The sequence below is a fragment of the Mustela lutreola genome, chromosome 3 (genome assembly GCF_030435805.1).
Source record: "Mustela lutreola isolate mMusLut2 chromosome 3, mMusLut2.pri, whole genome shotgun sequence".
Lineage (NCBI taxonomy): Eukaryota > Metazoa > Chordata > Mammalia > Carnivora > Mustelidae > Mustela > Mustela lutreola.
In genome coordinates, this window is record NC_081292.1 from 203,280,896 (window position 1) to 203,307,915 (window position 27,020).

The following is a 27,020-nucleotide window of genomic DNA, read 5'->3' on the forward strand; positions in this document are numbered from 1 at the left end:
TGTGTACAGAGGAGCAGTGTGAACACGGGCACTGTGTACAGAGGAGCAGTGTGAACACGGGCACTGTGTACAGAGGAACAGTGTGAACACGGGCACTGTGTACAGAGGAACAGTGTGAACACGGGCACTGTGTACAGAGGAACAGTGTGAACATGGGCATTGTGGTTAAAAATCGTAGAAGCAACGGAAATAAGAGGGGATCAAGCTGACTTTCAAGCTGACTGTTATATCGTATAAGGCTAATACTGGAGGACTAGACTATCTTCTTTCTAATAAAGGTACATGTTTTATGCCAGGTTATAACTTAAATGCTAAAGGCATGATTATTTCTATTTGGGACAGATTACCCAATAAAATTCTAAATTCATACTATAATGAGATAAAATCAAATAAATAAATAAATTTTTAGCCCCACATTGTTTCGTTTTATTTTTGCCCCCATCACCTTTTATTTTCTCCTTTCACTCTTCTAACAATCTGTGTGCGTTTTCTGTGCTCACTTTTGAAGAGTATGACAGTATCTATAGGAATGTGGCCAGAATTATGGCTTGTAAAGTTTACTAAAACTTCCCAGAGAAAGAACAGTAATCTTAATGCTGATTCCATTTCACACAGGGCAGAGAGGAGATGGTTGGATACCATTTGGCGATGGCAGATCTTGGTTAACTCTGTTTGACCCCACAACACCCTGGAAGAAAACCTGGCTGCCTCAGGGTTTACTGTTCTTATTCTTATCATAAAAGGGGGCGGTGAGAATAGAGCAGGAAGAATGAGCTCACCCAGAGTGCAAAAACTGACTTTGAGAGAACATATTTCTGTCTGTAGGAAGCTCACAAATATGTAGTGAGCTACAAATATGACGTTTAATATACAAGTGTTTGAAACAAGTCCCAGATCAACAGTTGTGTTAAAACTTTAGGATCCAGGAAGGTTAGATGATTAAAATCTAGCTCCACACTTTTTTTTTTTTAAGAACCATTATATCTTTAATGGTCAAGATTTCAAAGAGAGGGATGATGTCTCAATTCTTTCTCCTTTCCCTCTTGTACAAATGATAGCAGATCGAAGCCAAGAAATGGAGGTGACTTGTTCAGGGTCACAGGAGTAATTAATGAAGGGCGGGACCTAGTGAAGAGCTAGAGTTTCCTGATTTGCAGTATTCGTGATGGTTAATTAATTTCATTAACTGGCAAGTGTGGAAAGTTTTGTTTTTTTGTTTTTTTGTTTTTTTCCAAAAATGTAATTTAACCTTTAGAGAATGGTAATTTTCCAAATGGAGTAAAAAAAACTTGTGTTTGCCAGGTGAATTTTTTAGAGATGTCATTTTAATAGCCTGCCCAATCTAAATGTCTCTGCTATAAGATCACAGTTTCTCATAAGTAGTTAAAAAGTAAAATATTGCTGTAAAGCATAAACTATGAGAAAATGATGTGTGCCTGGCTAAGTAGCCTGGAGACAAATCATAACTTGGTCAGCACTGTCTTTCTTCCGTCTTCCAGGAATGCAAGAAGGTGGCCGCTGATGATAGATCCTCAAGGTCAGGCTAACAAATGGATCAAAAACATGGAAAAAACGAATAGTCTTCACGTGGTTAAATTAAATGATCCTGACTATGTCAGGACTCTGGAAAATTGCATCCAGTTTGGTACCCCTGGTAAGTATGTGAATAACAAGTGTGTGTTAGGAAATGCCTGGAGAGGGCACAATTAACCCAAAAGGATGTAGGTTTTTTTCTTTTTTAAAAAGATATTTGTGTCAGATTCATCTTCAATAAATAATGACTTTGTTATGTCTTTCATTACTTATTGATAATTATTCCGGAACTTGAGAATTTTTGTTCTCGCGGGTTAGGCTATTTTCTTTGTCCCAAGATTCATTGGCAGTGCATCCTCCAATGGAATTGTTTTCATTTTTGTCTGTACTTTGCCATTCTTAGTGCTTGCTATAACTCCACTACTGCCATTAAAAGGACCACTTGATATGCCAGAGGTATTTTAACACAACATTAGTCCAATTGTGTGTTTATTCTTCCTTCAATTGTCCTACCAAAGTGGCAGAGAAGTGAATACACATTTCCTGTGGCTCTTATCTGCCACAATGGAGAGATTAGAAACTTGTCAGAATTTTTCAGTAAAGTCTCATGCACATGTCACATTTGTTAAAATATTTATGATTTGAGTAAATTGGGGTTGTCACATTTTAAATCTATGTTATCTGTCAAATTTTGGCTATTTACTTGACCAAATAAATACATGTGGACATTATGAAACGACAATGTATTTATCCTTAGGATGAGTTGAGTAAATCCCAGTTGCCATTAGAGCTAATACTGCTTGGAAGAATGATAACAAATGTATCAGGGAGGTAGTCTTACAGACATTTTATTTTTGCATATTAACAATGGGCTAATCTTTAAAATATTATAAATTTTAGGTTTGTTAGGATTCACATGGAATGAAAAAACTAAATCTACCTACAAAGTCTGTGTTTGTGTATACGGACAGGGAGACATCCATGCAAATGGTATTTCATTCATCCAACTGGTGTTAGAGTATAGTGACAGAGGTGTCACAAGAAAGGGCAAACAGCTCTACTCTCAAATATCTTTCTTGTTTAATAGTATCAGTCAGTATGTATGGTATGTATAGACAATATGCATAGTATAATAGTATAACTAACTGTAATAAACATAGAAAGTGGGCATATGTCACTTACCCTTGTTAGAACCACTGTGCTCTTACAGGTAGGTACGCTAGCTCTGGAATTAGAGTACCTGCCTCTGTTACTCTTCGTTTAGTTCAGTGATCTGAGACTCAGTTTCCCCATTAGTACTTTGACCAGATAGTGTGAGGAGGAAATGAGTTACTGTGGTTTTGGTACTTCTGGTAGTGTCTGATAAATTCAATGTATGTTGTTTCTTAGTTGGAGATTTACTATGTGGTGTGCGCATAGTCTCTTTTAGTTATATTACATTATATTTAATTAAATTAGCATAACAAAAAGGCACAGATGTTTACGAGAACTCCGAGAAATAGGGAAGATATCTTGAAAAAATTGTCACCTTAAATACTTTAATTAAAATTACTTGATTTCATTTAGTCAAATTTCCTTGATATGCTAAAAAATAAACAGTCATTTAGCATCTACCATGTGCTTAACATTCTAGGATTCTACAGTCTCGGTCATGGATCTTGCTGTTAGTGTTCCATAATTTTAGGGAAGAAAGGGCCATGGAGACAATCAGTATAGAGGTTTCCAAACTGTGGGAGAGAAGGTCAACTTTTAGTGGGTCAAGACCAGCATTTTTCAAAGAAATACAGTAGAAAAGAATAAAATACTATAGGCTGCATAGCATGGAGTCAAGGTAAGCATTAGTTCATTAAATTTTTGGAGTTTATGTGCATATGTATATATGTGCCTAATCAAAATTTAAAACATATTTCTTACTTGGAGTTGTGCCCATAAAAATATGAAATCCAATAGTAATTCCAATCACTTCATTTAATCAACAAACTAAGTGAGGTGCTCGAGCATGTGAGTTACTTGGCTGAACCAAGATTGTGTCCCCAGTAAAGGGCAGTGCTGAAACTAGTCCCCAAGACCCCCGCCTTTGCCCAATGTCTACTGGACCACTCGCAGTTGCTTTAACCTACTTTTGGGGATGAACTACTTTAAAAATGGGTAGTAATTATTTACAATACCTTCTAACATTAGTCATCAGAGAAAAGTGAACATTTTAAAACTATTATAGAAAGAGTAACAGATGGCAGATTTTGTAACTATTTTTGTATCGGAACTTCAAGTAAAAGAATTGGTTACTGTTACAGTTTTTAAACATAGGCTGTTAAAGACTTCCTTTTAAAAATTACTGTAGACATTGGCCAATTCAGGAACAGTGGCTTTTTTTTTTATATAATTTTTTATTTTTTATAAACATATATTTTTATCCCCAGGGGTACAGGTCTGTGAATCACCAGGTTTACACACTTCACAGCACCCACCAAAGCACATACCCTCCCCAATGTCCATAATTTGATGCCTCCTCCCTTGCTGATAGCCTGGGCGGGGAAGGCAGAAGTTTTCTGCTCCTTCGTCCGCCTACCCCTGCTTCAGCCCGAGCGGCCTCCCTCTTCTTTGTCTCTAGTCAGTTTTCAGACAATATCCTCTTTGGGAAAAAAAAAAGTATCCTCCTGCTTGCAAAAAATGTTTGAAAGCCGTGTTCTAGAAAATAGAGATACATTTATATTAGCTACATCAGTGAATAAGGTGTGCATAGAATAGTGATCATATAAATATTGCTGATGAATCCATTTATTTGTACTCCCCAGTAAAGCTGGAAAAATAAGACATTTTAAAAATACAACAACTGGTATAGAAAATCTCTGAATAACTTCTCATCCACTCTATGAAAAAAAACAATATTTGCTTTAAGACCATCTGTCCTACCTGAGCTCGCCTTTCCTTTATCTCCTAGCACTTCGCTTTCTTTTCCCCCTTGGGTCTAACGTGCAAAACTATTTCTGGTTTAATTTTTCTCTCCTTCGCTCACTTGCTTGTTCTTGCACTCACCTAACAAATATTTGTTGTGCAACTACCACATGCCACTGAAAACATAGCATGAGCAAGACAGACTTGGTCTCTGCTGTGTTGGAGCTTACTGGTTTCAAGAGGGAGACCATGGTTACACGTGTGATGCGAGTCGTAACACGGGTGGACACGGTGCACAGGAGCAGGGAGTTCTTAGGACCTGGCGTCGCTTCCCATCTCCTGGCTTTCTGCGTTCTTCCATCCACTTGGTGAATTCGTTTAAGGGCAGCCTTCAAGACACAGCTCAAACGGCTCTCTTCCTATGACATCTCTACCTCTCCAGCAAATGCTAATAGTGAAGTTTTGACAAATTTCTACTGTTGCCTTTATGATTACGTACATAACTGTTTGCTTCTCACCTCCAAGCTCTTTGAGGGTCCCCAGTCGGTGGTTCAAAATGGGTGCAAAATGCTACGTTGTTGCAAATTTGAAGTCTAACATAGAATAATGCAGATAATTCATCATTTTATAAAAGCCTGGTATCAGTTGCTGTCGTAAGGGAAAATTATATATGAAAGGAATTCTTGGGTCTCCTTTATATTTCCTTAGGAAGGATAACTGTGTTTAGTGAGATGCTCTGCCTTACTCAAAAGACGTTAACAGCATGTGTTTGGTCCCCAGTCTTGGTTTCCCACTAGGTTTGCAAATACAGGATGAACTGACATTAGGAAATGAGGAAGGGTTTTTACAGAAATCGGTATAAGGTTAACTTTGATGATAGAAAAGTGAAGAAAAGCCCGTCTCTTTAATTTTCACTCCTGTATTTGAACATGAAACATATTTTTTTTTTTTTGCCACTGTTTTTATTTTTTATTTTTTTTTTTATTTTTTTTATTTTTTTTATTTTTTATAAACATATATTTTTATCCCCAGGGGTACAGGTCTGTGAATCACCAGGTTTACACACTTCACAGCACTCACCAAATCACATACCCTCCCCAATGTCCATAATCCCACCCCCTTCTCCCAAACCCCCTCCCCCCGGCAACCCTCAGTTTGTTTCGTGAGATTAAGAGTCACTTATGGTTTGTCTCCCTCCCAATCCCATCTTGTTTCATTTATTCTTCTTCTACCCACTTAAGCCTCCATGTTGTATCACCACTTCCTCATATCAGGGAGATCATATGATAGTTGTCTTTCTCTGCTTGACTTATTTCGCTAAGCATGATACGCTCTAGTTCCATCCATGTTGTCGCAAATGGCAAGATTTCATTTCTTTTGATGGCTGCATAGTATTCCATTGTGTATATATACCACATCTTCTTGATCCATTCATCTGTTGATGGACATCTAGGTTCTTTCCATAGTTTGGCTATTGTGGACATTGCTGCTATAAACATTCGGGTGCATGTGCCCCTTTGGATCACTACATTTGTATCTTTAGGGTAAATACCCAATAGTGCAATTGCTGGGTCATAGGGCAGTTCTATTTTCAACATTTTGAGGAACCTCCATGCTGTTTTCCAGAGTGGCTGCACCAGCTTGCATTCCCACCAACAGTGTAGGAGGGTTCCCCTTTCTCCGCATCCTCGCCAGCATCTGTCATTTCCTGATTTGTTGATTTTAGCCATTCTGACTGGTGTGAGGTGATATCTCATTGTGGTTTTGATTTGTATTTCCCTGATGCCGAGTGATATGGAGCACTTTTTCATGTGTCTGTTCGCCATCTGGATGTCTTCTTTGCAGAAATGTCTGTTCATGTCTTCTGCCCATTTCTTGATTGGATTATTTGTTCTTTGGGTGTTGAGTTTGCTAAGTTCTTTATAGATTCTGGACACTAGTCCTTTATCTGATATGTCGTTTGCAAATATCTTCTCCCATTCTGTCAGTTGTCTTTTGATTTTGTTAACTGTTTCCTTTGCTGTGCAAAAGCTTTTGATCTTGATGAAATCCCAGTAGTTCATTTTTTCCCTTGCTTCCCTTGCCTTTTGCGTTGTTCCTAGGAAGATGTTGCTGCGGCAGAGGTCGAAGAGGTTGCTGCCTGTGTTCTCCTCAAGGATTTTGATGGATTCCTTTCGTACATTGAGATCCTTCATCCATTTTGAGTCTATTTTTGTGTGTGGTGTAAGGAAATGGTCCAATTTCATTTTTCTGCATGTGGCTGTCCAATTTTCCCAGCACCATTTATTGAAAAGGCTGTCTTTTTTCCATTGGACATTCTTTCCTGCTTTGTCGAAGATTAGTTGACCATAGATTTGAGGGTCTAAAGAATCCCACCAAAAAAGAGAGCTATAGACCGATATCCTTGATGAACACAGATGCGAAAATACTCAACAAAATACTAGCCAATAGGATTCAACAGTACATTAAAAAGATTATTCACCACGACCAAGTGGGATTTATTCCAGGGCTGCAAGGTTGGTTCAACATCCGCAAATCAGTCAATGTGATACAACACATCAATAAAAGAAAGAACAAGAACCATATGATACTCTCAATAGATGCTGAAAAAGCATTTGACAAAGTACAACATCCCTTCCTGATCAAAACTCTTCAAAGTGTAGGGATAGAGGGCACATACCTCAATATCATCAAAGCCATCTATGAAAAACCCACCGCAAATATCATTCTCAATGGAGAAAAACTGAAAGCTTTTCCGCTAAGGTCAGGAACACAGCAGGGATGTCCATTATCACCACTGCTATTCAACATCGTACTAGAGGTCCTAGCCTCAGCAATCAGACAACAAAAGGAAATTAAAGGCATCCAAATCGGCAAAGAAGAAGTCAAATTATCACTCTTCGCAGATGATATGATACTATATGTGGAAAACCCAAAAGACTCCACTCCAAAACTGCTAGAACTTATACAGGAATTCAGTAAAGTGTCAGGATATAAAATCAATGCACAGAAATCAGTTGCATTTCTCTACACCAACAGCAAGACAGAAGAAAGAGATATTAAGGAGTCAATCCCATTTACAATTGCATCCAAAACCATAAGATACCTAGGAATAAACCTAACCAAAGAGACACAGAATCTATACTCAGAAAACTATAAAGTACTCATGAAAGAAATTGAGGAAGACACAAAGAAATGGAAAAATGTTCCATGCTCCTGGATTGGAAGAATAAATATTGTGAAAATGTCTATGCTACCTAAAGCAATCTACACATTTAATGCAATTCCTATCAAAGTACCATCCATCTTTTTCAAAGAAATGGAACAAATAATGCTAAAATTTATATGGAACCAGAAAAGACCTCGAATAGCCAAAGGGATATTGAAAAAGAAAGCCAACGTTGGTGGCATCACAATTCCGGACTTCAAGCTCTATTACAAAGCTGTCATCATCAAGACAGCATGGTACTGGCACAAAAACAGACACATAGATCAATGGAACAGAATGAAACATATTTTGATCTAGTTAAAATTTAGAGGAGTCAAAATAAAATAGTTAAATTAAGGATAACATTCTGGGGTAATCTGTGTACCTATAGATTTTTGTTCTTTTTCCTGTTTTTTTAAGTTGAGAATATTTTTGATTTCTCACTGAGGCTCATAATGTAGTAAATATTGAATTCTGAGAACAGATTTCTTTGAAATCAGGATGCTACAGAAAATAGGCATAAGACTTGATTCTGTCAGGAATACATTTTCACTTTTTGGGAAAAGAATCAAGTTTGTAATATTTAAGTTTTATAATATGTATTTTACCTTTAAAGAGACCCATACATATAAATTTAGACATTCTTAATTCCATTTCAAAATAGGAAACATATTGGTGTAGGAGCTGAAATTGTATATTTTTAGGGAGAAATAATTTAAAGATGAGATTTTAATCCAAAAATTTCTTTTAATAAAAGTTGAGGCAATTAAGCAAAGTTTAAATGTTGTAACATTTCATAAACAGGATTTCCAGTTCATATCTTATTCTAGAAAATTAATAGACTTTAAAAATATGATCATGTAAAAATAAAAATGAGAATTCGGTACCTAGTATCACTGTTGTCACTTAACATTATTAGGAAGGTTCTTTTCAGTGCAATAAAATAAGAAACAATGAGAGTGCAATAACATTTGGAAAGAGGAAATAATATTTGTAGATAATATATTTCATCTAGAAAATCAAAGAAAATTAGCTAAAAATCTATTACAATAAAAGAATTTAATGGAGTAGATATATTCCAAAAACAAGATTTAAAAATAACTGAGAAAAAGTTGAGTGTGTAGTAATTCTAGCCAACCAGTGAATAGGAAGCGAAACAAATAAAGCAAAAACTTAGCATGACTTTAACAATGTATAGTAAAAAAAAATGACAAAACTTCACAGAAAAGCACAATTTGAGTAGGACATCTCATTTGGTCTGATAAGAAAATTAAATGTTATAAACATGTCACTCTTTCAGAAATACATATTTTAGAAATAATGCCAAAGTTAACCTAGAAAAAAATAAATGAAAAAGCCAATAAAAATTCAGAAGAAGAGTGAGTTTTCAATTAACAAATAAGTTCTGGAATAAATTTTAATACATGTAAGCCTTTAACACATTATAAAGTAAATGTTATGAACCAATGGAAAAACGATAGGTTATTCAGCAAAGGGTGTTGAAGAAGTGGTTTTGTGGAAAAATGTGTTAAGTCAGAGTCTTACCTCAGACCAAAATATGTTCTAGATGAACTGAAGAATTAAATATGAAAGGCAAAAATAGAAGACATAAATGCTAAAAGAAAATAGGGGAATAACTAACTTGTCTTTGAGAAGAAACTTTCTAAGAAAATACACACTTGATAAAGAAAAATATTCATATATTTGACTCTAAAAATTTATAAGCTAAGCCAAGAAATATCAAACTTAATAGACTATTGGGCAATTAGAATTTATGGAATTTATATCCCAATGTAAGCAATCAAACTGTGATCAAAATATTTTAAGTCAGGGCACCTGGCTAGCTCAGTTGGTAGAACATGACTCTTGATCTCAGGATTGTGAGTTCGCACTCCATGTTGGATGTGGAGCCTATTAAAATATAAATTAAAAATTTTTTAAAATGGAAATAAAATATTTAAAAACAATGTGGAAATCTATTCCTTGCCATATATTTGATAAGATTTTGAATTTTGAATTATATTTTTTAAGCTATGGCAATTTTTTAAAAGATTTACTTATTTATTTTAGAGACAGAGAGAAAGAGAGCAGGGGAAGGTAGGGGCAAAGAGAGAGGGAGAGAATCTCAAACAGACTCCCCGCTGATCGCGGAGCCCTGCGTGGGGCTCAGTCTCACAACCCTGAGATCATGACCTGAGCAGCAATCAAGAGTTGGATGCTTAACTGACTGAGCCACCCAGGTGCCCTGGCTGCGAAAATTTTTTAAAAAGAGTCTTTACCTGTGTGCCTAAGTGGCTCAGTTGGTTAAGCGACGGCCTTTGGCTCAGGTCATGATCCCAGAGTCCTGGCATTGAGTCTGCATCAGGCTCCCTGCTCAGCAGAGAGTCTGCTTCTCCCTCTGACCTTCCCCTCTCATGCTCTCAATCTCTCTCTCTCTCTCTCTCTCTCTCTCATGCTGTCTCAAATAAATAAATAAAATCTTTGAAAAAAGTCTTCACCTTTCAGAGGTACTTAGTCAAATACCTGAAAGTGAAGTTTTATGGTATCGAGCATTTGTTGGTAAATAATCCAGTGCGAGATGAGGAAGAAATGAAAGAAGTTTGGCTAAATTTACAAGGGTCAAAGCAGGAAGACTTGTATATCAAGTTCAGCATACTGTTCTTTTTGCTTTTGAACAAAGCTTGAAAAACTTTTCAAAAGATTTTATTATTTATGTTAAAGAGAGAGCACGAGTGGACAGGGTGGCAGGGGGGTGGCAGGGAGGCAGAGGAAGAGCGAAAGAATCGCAAATCCCAAGCCTACTCAGTGCTGAGCACAGAGCCCGACGCGGGACTCAATCTCACAACCGTGAGGTCATGACCCGAGCTGGTCTGGTGCTCCACTGACCGAGCCATCCAGGCGCCCCTGACCAAGGTTTGAAAATTTCTACAAGTAAGAAAAAATTAAAAAAAAAAAAAAGTGTAAACAAACCTGGTTGTTTGAAAACAACCAGGAAATGGGAGCTATTTGTTACAACAATGTTAAAAGATATGAATAAAGTTTTAAAAACTAGCACTTTATGACAATGAACGATATTTGTTCCCCAATACCTATTGGTTTCCCTGTATTTCCGTGGGCAACATCGTGTTCGTAGTTAAAGAAATTCCCCAGCTTCCGTTGTGATTTGCATATGATCGTGGGACTATGGTCTGCCATCAGGGTGTGAGTGGAAGTGCCCTTTGTGAGCCTCAGGAAAACTTCCTTAAGGATGTTTTTCCTTTTCTGTTTCACACACTGTCCTTCTCACCCTGGACGGATTCCCTCGGGCTCCCTTTACATGAGCTATAAAGTCCTTCTTCCTCCTGTCACAGTCATTGTGGGTTTTTTATCACTTGGAGCTATACCGAATTGTAAAGAACATACACAATAGGAGAATGGGCCAGTGTACTAATAGATAATATCCAGAGCGGGGGGGGGGGGGGGGGAATAGAATTTGACAAAGAGCATCCAAAACATCAAGCCTTGAATACAAACTTTAACTATTTTTTACCTTTCAAGTTTTACGAGTCATGAGTACAGTATTTATTGCTGTCCGTCTCACATGGTGGTTAAGGAAGCCGTGGCAGTAGCCACCCTGCTCAGTTCAAGTGTTTGCTTTGCCATTTACCAGTTGATTTAACTGGAAATTTTTGCTCCGTTGCCTTGTCCCAGTTTCCCCACATGTAAAAATGGGGTAACAGTATGCCATGTTATTTAAAACATTTGAGGGTGAGAAGATAAAATGTCATCATGGTGCCTGGCATTTATAAATACAATATTATATAAAAACAGGTTTAAAAAGGGCAAAAAAGAGTGCTCACTGCAACTCTGAAAGTTCTACAGCCATTCAGGAAAGCAATTTGGCAATATAAATAGCCTTTAAATTAATTGCACTTCTAGGACTCCAGCTTGATTAAGTAATCAGAGATGAACACAAGGGTTTTTTCAAAAAGATGTTCACTGTAGCATTATTAACAACAGAAAAAATGGAAGCAATCTAAATAATAGATGAATGTATTTAATCCATTATAATGCACTCAGATTATTTAACTATGAAAAATAATCATTTTATTCGAGCAGAAAATGAAAATGGATTTTAAAATCATCTGAGATGCCTGCTTTGGTTAATTAAGATCTCAGCAGTGAAGGAAATTGACAGGACAATTTTAGAAATTCATTTAGCCAGGTGTAACCTCTGGGAAGGAGCAGAGTATGTCTGTACTTTAATGGCAATAGAAGTTCAAATACCCGCCATCCGGATACTCTAAGCTCCCCTTTCCCAGCAAGATTGCACATCTAGGCTCTCAAAGGACTTGCATAAAACACCATTATTCAAGGTTGGCTGCAATAGCACCCCCAAACTCCAACATGTAAGACTCATTTGGCAAATGTATCATGAGCCTTAACGATGTCACTGTTCTTTCATCCAAGGATTCCCTTTCTAGAATGCTGTCATAAGAAAATATTTTTAAGCACAAAGTTTTTGTACACAGTGCTATTTATAATATTGAGAACAGATAACAATTGAAATATATAATAGTAGAGAATTGACTTAAAATATTAGATAAATTAATATTGAGGCTATTATACAGTAATTAAAAGCATGTTTATTAATTTTAACTGGTATATTTATGATATAATGTCAAGCAAAATAATTAGGGTGTGAAATTAGATATATTGTTTAGTCTCGATTGTGCATAGAAAAAGATTAATAAAATACTGAAGAGAAAATTTATTCAAATAAATTCAAATAATTCAAAACAATGTATTCAACAAAAATTATCATAGTTTTGGGTCCTTTTTCTATCAAACCATATATGAGTATGAGTCAATTATGTAAAATATTTAAAAGATAAGCTGAGCCACACTAAACATTCTAAGAGTTTATTTGAGCAAAAACTGGTTGGAATTGGGCATTGCCAGTTTGGATGTGGTTAGATCGCTCCACTGACCAGAGCTGGGGGAAGTCGGGAGAAAAGAAAGGAAATTATTTGGCTGGCAATAGCTTAAAACCTCTTGGTTATCCTTAGGATTTTGATTTTGATTTTGATTTTGATTTTTGATTGTTATCCTTAGGATTTTTATTTTGACTTTGTGACCTTGAGACCTTAATAAGCTTAGATTCCGGCTTGCTTCGCTAGGTCACCATAGCATTAGAGCCGACTCAGCCTGATGGTCTCCTTATTTAACACTTTCATTCTTACCTACATTTCCTCATGTTCTACAATAAGCTCGAGTTACTTTCTTAATTAAAAATCAGTAACCATTTAAATAGCTTCAACTTGAAATGTTTATTGTCTGGTGTCTCAGATGGATATACCTCCCCCCGTCGTACTGGGACACACAGTGAATGGTAGACCAGGTGGGGAGCCCTGAGTAGGACCATAGCCAAGAAGTATGGAAGATGATGCAAAAGGACCAGATAGACCCACCAGTTCAGCCCATCCCGCAGGCACCCAATTATTTTTTTATGACACTGTTTCCTTACACTCAGAAGACAAAAATAAATTTATAGGTAACTAGGAATAATAGTAATCCAGGGGCTGAAAGAATTTAGGGGGTTGCATGTTGACAGTCAATGTCTAAAATAACATGGCATCTTTTTCTGATTCCACTCCAGTGTTGCTAGAAAATGTTGGAGAAGAACTAGATCCTATTCTGGAACCTCTTCTACTGAAACAGACCTTTAAGCAGGGTGGGAGTACATGTATCCGACTTGGGGATTCGACCGTTGAATATGCACCGGATTTCCGCTTCTATATTACTACGAAGCTGAGAAATCCTCATTATCTTCCTGAAACATCAGTAAAGGCCAGTATCTAAATGAATATTTCTCTTTTGAATTTTACAATCAATGACTGTATTTTCCTCCTAAGTCATAAGAAGGACGGGTTTCCAAAGAAAAAGAGATTTTGTCCTTGTTTGGCATTTCCTGAAATTGCTGTAATAATTCCAAATGTTTATTTTGTGTGTGCATGTGAGTAATAAAGGAGCCTTCAGTATGAAGTGAAAAAAAAAAAAAAACACTCTGAGAATCTAATTCCTATAACTGATATTACTCTTAGAATTTCATTGTTAAGAATAGATGATATATATGTACCCCCTTTGTAATAAATGATAATATGCTAATTATTGGCATTGAAATTTTTAAAAATCCATTCTTCTTTCTTGGAATAAGGATGCTGTTATCTAACTTTATATAATTACTTAAAAGAATTGATTTTCATCAGTGGTTCTTTGAAAATACTAGGAATTCCTTTCAAGAAAGCTAGTTTAAAGTTTTAGCCAATGACTAAAATTACTTGAGACATTGATCTGCGACTGAGCTCCTGGAGGTCATTTCATATTTTATTCCCAAATCTTGGCACTCAGTAAGGTTGGCACTTGGTCAATGTTTGTGGAATGAGTGTGGGAAGGAGGGATAACTTCCATTTATGGAAACTAGCAGGAGAGGACATTAAGAAATATTGATTCCGATTTTGAAAGTTACATATGGAGACAAGATTTAACCAGAGAGTTCAAAAACTGTCCTTTTTAAGAAGTATTTAAATTAATGTGGGCCTCTGTCTACAGAGGCAGAGGAAGCACAAAGATGACATAATTCATTCCCTCCAAGATGAATTAACATGGCAACTGCTCTTAAGAGGTTTACACTATAAATAATATGTATGTTAAGTCACTATATTTATGACTAAGAAAACACAGGAGCTCTTAATTGGGGACATACTTTAGATTGGACATTCTGAGAAGTCAAGAAGACTGAGGGAAAGTGGGGTAACCCTTGAGGTTAGTTTTAAAAATACAATGTTAAAATATAGAAAATCTTGGCCACTATTTTTAACTAATTAAAATAAGTGTTATCTAAACACCTAAAAATTGTGTATTGTCTATCAGGAGAGGTAGTATCTAGTAGTAGTTTAAACATGGATTCTGAAGCCATTTGAACCCGACTACCTTGGCTCAAAGCCTAGCTTTATCATTTGCCAGTTGTGTGACATTAGCCAAATTATTTAATCTCTCTGTCCCTCCATTCCCCAGTGTAGAAAATGGGAATAATAAATATCCAGCTCATAAAGTGGTATGAAGACTAAATAAATTAATTTAGGTAAGGGCTTAGAATAAGTCCCAGCACATAGTGTTATATGAGTGTTAATGATTACCATTATTATTTAACTTTTAAATATAAGTGAGAAAGTATGAAACACAAAAGAAAATGTTAAAATCCCAAAACTATGTTCATTTTTTTAAATAAATGACATGGAAAACCATTTTTACTTTTCAGTAAGACCTATAAAAATCTCACAAATGACTAACAATTCTTAGTTCACAGGTAACTAGTTATAGAAGCCATAAACTGCTGTGGGGAGCAAACTGATCTATGATTCAGTATTGAAACCCTTACAATCCCTAGGGCGTCTTATTGCTTCATTATTTTTAATTGCTGGGATTGATTAAACAGGGATTAGAAAACATAGTGAGGCAGTTACTTGCTTTCATTTACAAATTAAAATACTTCCTTTAAATCCTATTTTTAGGGTCTTTTATGTACCTTTGCTTTCAAAAGTACCCAAGGGATGATACGGTGCTGCTATAATCCTTTTGAATCTAAATGAGAATAAAATTATGAAATCATATGTTGTATAATTCAAAATGTTTGTTATTATTTTCTTTAAATGTTTATTGTCATTTGTGAGCAAATGCTTTGATTTACAGAATCTTGATCTTAAAAGATCCAGCACTAATGGAATATGAATGAATACCTCCATGGGTCTGAAACAATAAAGTAAAAGTTATAAAACATACATTTCTCTCAATACTTTGTGCCCTTGGTTCCTCATGTCAAGAGGAAAATCTCTCAAATGCTTTATTTTTTTCCCATGAATAAATGACAAAGCAGTAGAGAATTACAAAATAACATTTTATGAGTTGTTTTCAATTGCTTGATTTTAAGAATTTCTTATTCTCCCGTCTAAATGTATGATTACGCTCATATAATCTATCCCTAGTGGTATCCAAAGCCCACCACAGGTCAAGTGAAGGGGGAACAAACTTAACCAAGAGGAAACCACCAGGGAAAAGGTGCCAAGTTTGGTCACCTTCCTAGAGGTACTGCAAGAAATTGTTGTACACTTTCTGATCGCAGGTAGGACATTTTCTTACAGAGATGGAATTGCCCTGTTCTTGCGGAGGGGGTATTCTCAAATTCTCTTACTAGGAAAGGTGGGGAAATGTGGAGTCTCCTACTCAGCAGCCAGAGCGGAAATACAGGCAGACACTTCACAGCCGATGGGCACGGATTCCACCAGAAATCAGCCGTAGCAGAAATGAAAGTCACGGGGAAAGGAGGCACAGAAGGTGATGCTCGAGACATAAACACAGAACCGAGCTCAAGACCCAAGGGCAGAGAGCAGACAGATTGTAAAACAGATGTTTAAAAGACCCAGGGTGCAGGGTAGGGAGTCTCGAATTAAGCCAAGGTCAAGAAAGCATTTGTTGACCTATGGGTTCACTGATGATCAGAACCAAAGAGTTTCTGCAGTTTATTGCTGGGAGCACGAAGGGCGTATGGAGGCTGGGGCGAGAGTGGATTGTCACTGAAGAACGGAGGGAGGGGGAGGCAGAAAGCATATATAAATACATAAATTTTCAACAGTACCATTGTGACGGTGCAAAGAGAGTATCATTCCATAGCTGAAGGGTTTGTGGGAGAAACAGAATGAATTATTCGTTTATTTGCTATGTGAAAGACCTCAGCATGCCAACTTTCCCACTTACGGGAAACAACCAGGGGAGGAAGAATTTTAAGATGTAGGAAACAGAGCCTGTAAGAGCCATTACATAGTAGGAGTATAAAGTAAGCGTTGATAGATTTCACCTCAATGGATACCAATAAATGTATATTTCCTAGTTCACAATAATGGCTGTTCATACTGTAATGTGATTATCTAATGGGCCATATTGTAATATTACATTAAATATCATACATTTTAAACCATGTAATATGATGATCACATTATAAATATTGTATATGCTCATGAGGAGTAATAACAGTGTTCTTTTTCCTCCTGTCTCACTTGTTAAGGTTTCCTTTACTTTTGGTCACCACCGGGATCCATAACATAAATTAGCCCATCCAGCCAGTACGGAAGATAGCTTCCAACCTGATTCTAATGGATTTGGGGATTAAACAGTTGTCAGAAATTGGATCAGTTTGTAATAGGAATAAACTGATCACCCAACAAAACCCTTTGAAATATACATTTATGCCTGTGAGAAACTTTGGTGGGTTTTTAATCCAGCAGCCAAACTTGCCTATATCTTTAATCATAATCTCTACAAATTGCCACTTTTCACATATACTACTATAGTAAATAGAGTCTATTTTAAGGTTAAAACTTTTAAAAGTAGAGGCTTTCTCGATAGAAACGATGGTGCAATTCTTGTTTATTTTTCCATTTACAGGTAACATTACTCAACTTCATGATCACATCGGAGGGAATGCAAGATCAGCTGCTGGGAATTGTGGTGGCCCGAGAGAGGCCAGACCTTGAAGAAGAAAAGCAAGCCTTGATACTACAAGGAGCTGAAAACAAAAGGTATCAAATCTTATAAAACACAGAATTATTGGGGCGCCTGTGTGTCTCAGTTAAGTGCTGGACTCTGGATTTTGGCTCAGGTCATGATCTCAGGTTGACCTGAGCACGGAGTCAGCTTCAGAGTCTCTCTTCTCCCCCCCCGCCCCCTGTCCCACTCACGTGCACGTGCTCTCTCTAAAAAACATGGTTCTTGTTTCAAGATCCCTTAGAATGGATTACGGTACATTTTAAAGCTGTGTTTTGTTAGATGTAGTAGGTGCATTGAATGGGGAGAATTAAGAGGAAAAGAGAAGGCATTACAATGTCTCTATGTTAATTTAGAAACCTGCATAAGAGTATATGTTTACATACAAGTTCTCGGGCACTAGAAGAACTGGAAGGCCTTCCCCACACAAGTCAAGGCAATGAATTTTCAAGTATTCAACAGAGTTTCAGCACAAAAGTTTTGGTATCCATCATGTAGCTGACGTTCTCTCTCTGAACGAGCCCACAGGACCCCACTGTCCGCTCACACTGTCTCTAGCACAGGTACAAAGGGTGAAGCTCTAGAAGTCATGAAAAATCTTGGGAAATAAATGGAGCGATACTTTCAGTTCACTCGAGGCTGAGATACTTGATGGCAGAGCAGATCGGCTCATACCTCTAACTCCCGTCACCACGTAAATGATCGTCGGGAAGAGAAGTGGAGCAGAGAGTCCTGTCTTTTTGACATTTGGCAAGATAAGAAATTAATTATACAACATCACCGTTACGGGTGTTTGTCACAAAGCGAAGCACGAACCACAAAGTTTAGGTTCCAAGCTCTTTGTTTTCTAGACAAGAATGTGGGCGCGAAGTGAATTTAAATGACTTCTTTTTCTTCTGAGAAAATTGTGTTTTATTCCAGGCAGTTAAAAGAAATAGAAGACAAGATTTTAGAAGTTCTTTCATCTTCGGAAGGCAATATATTAGAAGATGAAACCGCTATTAAGATATTATCTTCCTCCAAGGCTTTGGCTAATGAGATTTCTCAAAAGCAGGAAGTAGCCGAGGAGACGGAGAAGAAGATCGACCGCACGCGGCTGGGCTACCGGCCCATCGCCATCCATTCCGCCATCCTGTTCTTCTCCATCGCGGACCTAGCTAACATCGAGCCCATGTACCAATACTCACTGACCTGGTTTATTAACCTTTACATCCTGTCTATTGAAAATTCAGAGAAGTCTGAAATTTTAGCAAAAAGGTACGTAAAAGAAATACCGATTAGTAGGAATACTGACCGATGCATGAAAATTTAACAGTTAATTGGTGGCTCTTGCTGTGGTTACAGAATGGTGTGGGTGTGCCCTCTCTGCTAACACGAGCTGGATTAATCATTGCTCTAGAAATAAATTGGAGGATGAGAAATGGAATAGATGTGACCAAATTCAGCCTGCCAGGAAATCGTTTACTGGGAGATAGGATTATAATGTAATTCTAAAAGGAGGAAACATTTATCTCTGTTGATCATTTGCAAAATGTATTTGTGATTGGAGGCATGGAAAGACAGGACTCTTACCCTCTGTAAACCAGCGTTCCAAAAGTTGCAGATGTACATTCTGATTTATACATAGTCATACTTTGTCAAGTAACAAGGTTTTTTTTTAAAATACCTTGTTGTGATTATTTGTGTTATTCTTACTTACATAAAATACCTTATTTTATACTTGGCTATTGTAATAAAGGAACTAAGACCTTGACAGTGAGTGTATAAGAGAATAAAATTTCATTTTATTATCAGTGAGGTGAATTTTAGTTTGGTATTGAAACCTATGTTGAATAGGATCTAACCTGAAATTACTTCCTGAACAAAGAAAATAGTTCATTGCGACTATGGCCCTCTCTAAACTTACTGATCAGTATGAAGCTGGATACTTCAGTTTCTTGACTGTTCATACCCACAAAGGAAATCCAATTTAATACTGGTCACTCGCAGTGCAGAATTACTTCATAGAAATTCCAAATGAGCATCTCCTGAAAATCTGAATTGAATTGCTCTCATTTACTCCAGTAGAACTCTGCTAAAATTTGAATATTCTTAGAGTGAGCAATTTCTTGCTAGTACTATTATTTTACAACCTTAAATATGAGATCAGTGAAGGTGTGAAGACTGACACTGGGCTTAGCGAACAGTCTCTCAGCTGTCTGCCCGTGAGGAAGAGAAGGGGGTGGCCACTTTCAAGAAGAAATTTTTTTATTATGATACTTGAAAATGTGCCGATTCTTTCTCTATTTCTTCTGCTATCTGGAATTTTCAAGGGTAGGAAGGATTACTAAAATATAGAAAACAACATTTTAAGTGACCTTGCTTAGAAAAGCTCCCAACCACTTGCATTTTGTTAGTTAATTGAACAAGCATGTCTGGTTTTTACACGAGGTTCTGAGTTCCTGGAGACAAGGGTTTGGGAGGGTTTGTTTGTTTGTTTAATATTCCCAGAACTTACCACAGTGCTCATCACATGGCACCACAACTGTAAACAGTGTTTTGTTTTTCACTGCAGTTGTTTTTCTGTTCCTTGTTAAAAACAAGTCACCAAAATATCATTTTAACTACTTTTAAATTAAGGTATTTGCTGGAGTCTAGGGAAGAAAACTAATTTTCTCTGTCATTTAGAGACACGCTTTGTGTACAAGAGTTAAAAATTAGAACAATTTTATGCTCTACAACTAATTATTCATTCCTTTACTATATCTTGTTTCACCAAATTAGAACTCACCCACGCATATGACATGTTTCTTCCTAACTGTGACCATAGTCCTTTATGATTTCTAGAAAATTAAATCCTTTTACCCAGATGTGAGATTTGGATGGAATCTAGAAAACAAAATATGTCTTCTCTACTTAAGATCCTTTCATTTTCATACAATGCAAATCTTATCCATGACTCCAGTGGTCCTGAAAGTGTAATTCTGGAACCAACCAAAGAGTAAATAGGAAAAGCATATTTGAAAACTTTCAATGAAATTATCAGTCTACACCCAGAAGCATGCAGAAATCAGAGTATTGCTCAATGAACTTTCATCATTGAAGACACCTGTGTAATTAGGGCCCAGATCAAGACCCAGAACGTTATCGACAGCCCAGAAACCCCACTTTGTGTCCCCTTCTAGAGACTAACCCAGCCGCTTCCACCAAGCTGAAGACTGTCCTGACTTCCAACACCGTGGATTAGCTTGTCCTGTTCTAGAACATCGTGTGAATGGAACCAGTCTGTGCTCCGGGGTGTCTGGATGCTTATGCTCAGCATTGCATTCGCGACTTCATGTTCTTTTGTATGGGCCGCGGTTTATTCGCTGCCACTGTGCTAGTATGTTGTCGGGAAAGTACCGAAGCAAAATATTTTCTCAACCCAGTTTTCTCCACGAAGGTAGTAGAGAAAGAAAACAGGTCGGTTATTCAGTAAACATTAAACCAGAATGTGTTGCGTATCACAGGAAATCCACTAACAGATCATGAAGGTAGAAATCTCAGCCCAAATTTATCTGCTAACTGAAGTGACCATCTGCGCTAGCAAACTGGCTTTAGCCACAGGAAAAACACACATGGTTTGTGGAGGAGGTTCCGCTGCACCCCATCCTGGCCAGCACCTGTGATCTCTTGTTTTCCTAATGGCGGCAGTTCTATCAGGTGTGAGGTAATCGCTCATCATGTTTCGATCTGCATTTCCCTGAAAATTAGTGATGCTGAGCATCTTCTCATGAGCCCTATTGCCTATTTTGATGTCCTCTTTCTTTTAATTTAAAGATTTTATTTATTTATGTGACAGAGAGATAGCACAAGGAGGCAGAGCAACAGGCAGAGAGAGAGGGAGAAGCAGACTCTCCACTGAGCAGAGAGCCCAATGCAGGACTCGATCCCGAGACCCTGAGATCATGACCTGAGCTGAAGGCAGCCGTTCAACCAATTGAGCTACCTAGGCACCCTATTTTAATGTCCTCTTTAGAAAAATGTCTGTTTAGGTCTTCGGCCCATTTTTTAATCAGATTTTTTTGTTATTCAGTTGTTAGTTCCTTGTATATTTTGGATATTACCTATTTAATATTTGGTCTGCAAAAAATTTCTCCCATGGCTGCCCTTTCATTTTTTTGTTGTTTCCTTTGGGTTTTTTTGTTGTTGTTGTTTCTGTGTTGTGTGTATGTGGGGCGTGTGTGTGTGTGTGTGTTGCTTATTTTGAAGTACAGTTGACACACAATATTCTTTTAGTTTCAAGTGCACAGCATAGTGACTGGACAAGACCATATGTTATGCTTTGCTCCCCACAAGGGTAGCTCCTGCCTGTCACCATACAACACTATTGCAATGTCATTGACTTAGTCCCTATGCTGTACCTTTTATTCTCGTGACTTCATTCGGTAACTGGAGGCCAGCACCTCCCACCCCGCTTCACTCACTGTGCCCAGCCCCTCAACACACTCCTCCCTGGCAACCATCAGTTCTCTGTACTTATGGGTCTGTTTCTGCTTTTTGTTTGTTTGTTTTGTTTTTTAGATTCCACATAGGAGTGAAATAATAGGGTATTTGTCTTTGTCCGACCTATGTCACTTAGGATTCTATTCTCTAGATCATCCATGTTGTCACAAATGGCAAATCTCATTCTTTTCTGTGACTGAGGAATATTCCATTGTGTATTTATGTACATTTATATACATTTTCTTTATCCATTCATCTACTGACAGGCACCTGGGTGGCTACTGTACCTTGGCCGTGGTAAGTAATGCAGCGATAAATATAAGGGTGCATGTATCTTTCCAAATTAGTGTTTTCATTTTCTGGGTAAATACCCAATAGTGAAATTACTGAATCATATGGTATTTTTGTTTTAAAGTTTTTTGAGGAACCTCCATACTGTTTTCCATAGTGGCTGTACCAATTTAAATTCCCACCAACAGTGCACAAGGGTTCCTTTTGTCCACATCCTCGCCAACACTTCTTGTCCTTTTGATTCTAGTGATTCTGAGAGGTGTCAGCTGGTACCTCGTTGTGGTTTTGATTTGCATTTCCTGGGTGATTAGTGATGTTGTGCATATTTTCATGTGTCTGTTTGACTCTGTATGTCTTTGGAAAAATGTCACTCAGATCCTCTGCCTATTTTTAATCAGAATATTTAGGGTTTTGGTTTTGAGTTTTATAAGTTGTTTATATATTTTGGATATTAATCCCTTCTCAGATATATCATTTGTGAATATCTTCTCCCATTCAGTAGTTGCCTTTTTGTTTTGTCGATGGTTTTCTTCACTGTGCAAAAGCTTTTTATTTGTATAGTCCCAATAGTTTCTTTTTGCTTTTTTTCCCTCTTGCCCAAGGAGACGTATCTAGAAAATGTTGCTAAAGCCAATATGAAGGGAAACTACCACCTGTTTTCTTCTAGGAGTTTTATGGTTTCAAGTCTTACATTTAGATATTTAATCCATTTTGAGTTTATTTTTGTATATGGTACCAGAAAATAGCCCAGTTTCATTCTTCCACATGCTGCTCTCATTTTTCCAACGTCATTTGTGAAAAGACTGTCTTTTCCTCCCATTGAATATTTTTGCCTCCTTTGCCATAGAAGAATTGGCTGTGTAAGCATGGATTTATTTCTTGTTGCTATTTTGTTTTCTTAGTTGTTTCTACATGCAGAAGCTTTTGGGTTTGAATTAGTCCCATTTGTTGATTTTTGCTTTTGTTTTGTGCTTTTGGTGTCATGTCCAAGAAAATCACTGGTGAAATCGATGTTGATAGGTTTCTTCCCTACGTTTTCTTCTAGGAGCTTTATGGTATAAGGTCTTCAGTTTTCATCTTAGACCCATTTTGAGTCCATTTTTATGAGTGGTATGAAATAGGGGTCCATTTTCATTGCTCTACGTGCACATGTTCTGCATTTGTGACATGCATTGACCTTGGGCACATCATGCTAACCAAGATAAGTCAGAGAGAAGTACTGTGGATATCACTTATATGTGGAATCAAAACAAAGTTCATGTCTGTAAAACCTAAAAACAACAACAAACAGTAAAATGCTGGTTACCAAGGGAAGGGGGTAGGTAGGATAAATCGATGGTGTTTCAGGGTATCAACTTGTAACAACTAGTAAAATTATTTCTTATTTCTTTCTACTCAGCAACTAAAACATATTTTATTTTTGCTTGCCTTCTGATGGTTATTATTCATAATAATTCTTACTTAACTATTACACCAAACATACATTATGACTGTTATATATATGTATATATATGACTGTGACATATAGCTATATACTGTGAAATAGCTATAGTAATTTGGATCATCTGGTTTTTATCAAATTTTTAATATAGCAAAAAAAAAAAAAAAACAAAAAAAAACAAAAACAACCCTCCATTGAAGTACAGAAACAAAAATCTAATGAGGATATAGTTTTTTTACAGGGACCAAAGAGAAATCTCTCTCAGTAAACAATATAAGTGTATACATACACTTTGAGTGTTTTTTTTCTTTTCCTTCCACTTCTATCAAGATCATTTTTCCCGTGTTACTAAGTACTCTTCTGAAACATAACTTTTTTTTTTTTAAAAAAGATTTTATTTATTTATTTGACAGAGAGAGAGAGAGAGAGACACAGTGAGAGAGAGAACACAAGCAGGGGGAGTGGGAGAGGGAGAAGCAGGCTTCCCGCCAAGCAGGTGACCTGAAGCGGAGCTCCATCCCAGGACCCTGGGATTATGACCTGAGCTGAAGGCAGAGGCTTAACAACTGAGCCATCCGGGCGCCCCGAAACATAACTTTTAATAGTTGCACAATATACCATTTTGTGAATGTGCCATGATTTTCATATTTTAAGACTCTCAAGTAATCCACATTGTTCATTATTTCTTAGGCTAGGATCCCAAAATTAGAACAAAGGTGTTTACCTCTTTCAGACTCCTGAATGATTATTCAAATATACAACTCCATTGGAGGAAGGCAAATGATCTTATATCCCCCTAACACACATCAACATTGAAAATTGTCATTCTATCCTCTTTTTCACTATAATTCAATTATTAAAATATTGAATTTTAATCTGCATTTTTATCACTGAGACTGAACTTGAATTTCTAATATGAGTGACCCTTTTAATTTCCCCTTCAATATTCCTATCCATAAGAGGACATTTTTTTTTTTTAGGAAATTTGTTTTAAAATGCAGACATTTTTATTTTATTCTAGAAAGACCAAATCTGCATTACCCTGTATTAATTGTACTGTTACAGATGAGACAAACTAAATACCAAGTGTGAAACGACCATGATCAACATAAAAATGGGGACAGGAATTGTATGATTATTTTAAATCTTCAGAGAATTCAACTATATTTCAGCAACTAGTTTCAAAGCCCTCTCTACCAAGTCCTTTTTCAGAGTTCTCAACTAGAAATAAAATACATCAATTTGTTGTAATATTCATTATGAGAATGCTGGCAAGGGACAAAATAATTAAAGAAACAGGCAAGTCAGGAGAAAAATTGAGCTGAAATGCTTGGTAGCCTAGGATGTCATTCTGAAAATAGCCAAGATATGGTGGTACTAGTAGGTTATTCTTTTTAGACACATTAAGAAACACTGATAAAATTTTGTTTAACCAAAAAACTATACTAATTTTCCCTTCAGGTAAGTTGATCTGCTTAGTTTGGGCCATTGTCAATCATTAGCTCTCTGCAAAGGTTCTCAGTCAACTATTTATTCTGTCTATTTCTATTATAACTATTATAACCTATTTAATAAAAAATATTTTTGAAATTTTTCTTTCAAAGATGGGTTTATTTTCCCCTATGAGATAATTAAGTGAAAATTCTTAAACTGTTATATTCATGTAAAGAATTGCTATGAATACAGAGAACACATGTTAGCACTTACAAGGAAGTTGTTAGTTGCACATATGATTAGTCATATTTCCATGTTCCATCTATGTGGTAAATAAAAATGTAGCTTATCAAGTTTTGTGATTTCTCCAGCTTTTATGGATTTATGAGCAGAGTAACATACTACGAAATGTTAATTTAATTAAAAAGCTATCAATTTTAATCTGTGAATTTAATATATAATATAGAACTTTGGAAGTATCTACAGAATAAAAAAAATCAAATTTTACCCCAAGAAATGCTTTAGAGTTAAAAATAGTCCACAAATCTTTAAATGTATTAGATCAATGTACTATGCATTGACTTTTTTTCCAAAAGAAAGACTAAGTTGTTTTTTTTTTTTTTTTTTAAATCAATCAACAGTAAAATGCAGTTCTACTGAAGTGTTTCTACATTGTGTAGCTTTCAAATTGGTACATCCTGTTAATGACGACCATTGATTGTTTTGGAGGTAATTGACCAGAAAGCTTATTAGAGTAATATACATGTAAATGATTTATACTGTGTTTCCTTGAGAGCATTTTTTTAAGGTATAATGCATTTTTATTTATTCACTTGTCCTTCTGTTGTCTTGTAGGCTTCAGATTCTCAAGGATCACTTTACTTACTCCCTGTATGTCAATGTCTGCCGGTCGCTCTTTGAAAAGGATAAGCTACTCTTTTCCTTTTGTCTAACTGCTAACCTGCTACTACATGAACGTGAGGTCAGTACTGTTATAATTTGTAGAAAAAGACTAACACTGATTCATTAATTTACTAATTTGTATGGGTATGTGTGTGTATGTTTATACATACATAAAAAGGGGTTGCAAATAGTTAAACAAGAATTATAGTTAAGGAAAGACATCACAGCTAGACTGAATTTCAGAGGTGAAAAAGTAAATAAAGCAGAGTGCACTATGACATTTTTAAATTTATGTGTGCTTTAATTGAAAATAAATTACTCTCTATGAGAATCTCATTTAAGTATGCTTATAAATTTACTAACTATGTTGATACATTTACCCCAAGTAATCACGTAAATGGCAATGTTTTTAAGAACTTGTGCAAGCTAGTTTAATCCAACCATTTGGGTTTAACCATACCTTTCACAAATTTTTGTTCTATTTCAAATCTATTCATTTAAAATATAAGAAATGCCTTAAGAATGAAAGAGGTATTGAAAATAGTGACAAAATTTACTATTTTATTTACTTAGGTGTATAAGATTTATTCATTGGATTTGGTGATGTATCAGTTGAATCCTGAAGGAATAAAGGCTTTATTCTTGCATTTCTTGCACAAGTTTCATAGCAATACCTCATTATGTTTTACGGAGAATAATTGCAAATATGGCAGACTGAATGCTTTCTGTCTTCCCCCAATTTTTATCTTATTCCTCTTTATATTTATTGGGTATAGTTGACACACAGTGACACACAGCAGTTTCAGGTGTACAACATAGTGATTCATCAACTCTATACTGCCAAGTGTAAGTACCATCCTCCACCACATAATGCTGTTACAGCACCGTCGACTATATTCCCTGTGCTGTAGCGTTTATTCCTGGGAATTACTCATTTCATACCAGAAGCCTGGATCTCCCAGTCACCTTCACCTGTGTTTGCTGATTCCCTGCCCTCTGCCTTCTGTCTTCCCAATTTTTAGAGCCTGTAAGACTCTATAAAAAGACATTTTTAGAGCCTGTAAGACTCTAAAAAGACATTTTTAGAAAACATTTACTCAAATAGAATTGTTCTGTTTAGATGAGTAATTCTGGAGGAAAATTATCAAAAAGTAGCTATCGAGAATAGACCTATTTCGAAAGCCAGTTGTAATGGATAAATGGTTTCATATGAGGAGGTTCTCAGGGGCTCTACCAGGAGTTATAGAATTCCATAAAGACATTACCTAAAAC

The 27,020-nt window shown here is 36.5% G+C and overlaps 1 protein-coding gene across 1 annotated transcript in view; it reads left to right on the forward strand.

Annotated features, from left to right (window-relative positions):
* The window catches only part of DNAH7 (dynein axonemal heavy chain 7), a 263,533-nt gene that overhangs the window by 187,656 nt on the left and 48,857 nt on the right, over positions 1–27,020 (forward strand). Inside the window, exons 48-52 of the mRNA XM_059168545.1 lie at positions 1,500–1,654; positions 13,275–13,465; positions 17,117–17,250; positions 18,137–18,472; positions 25,701–25,827. Coding sequence (XP_059024528.1) covers positions 1,500–1,654; positions 13,275–13,465; positions 17,117–17,250; positions 18,137–18,472; positions 25,701–25,827 — 943 coding nt within the window. The remainder of the gene's footprint in view (positions 1–1,499; positions 1,655–13,274; positions 13,466–17,116; positions 17,251–18,136; positions 18,473–25,700; positions 25,828–27,020) is intronic.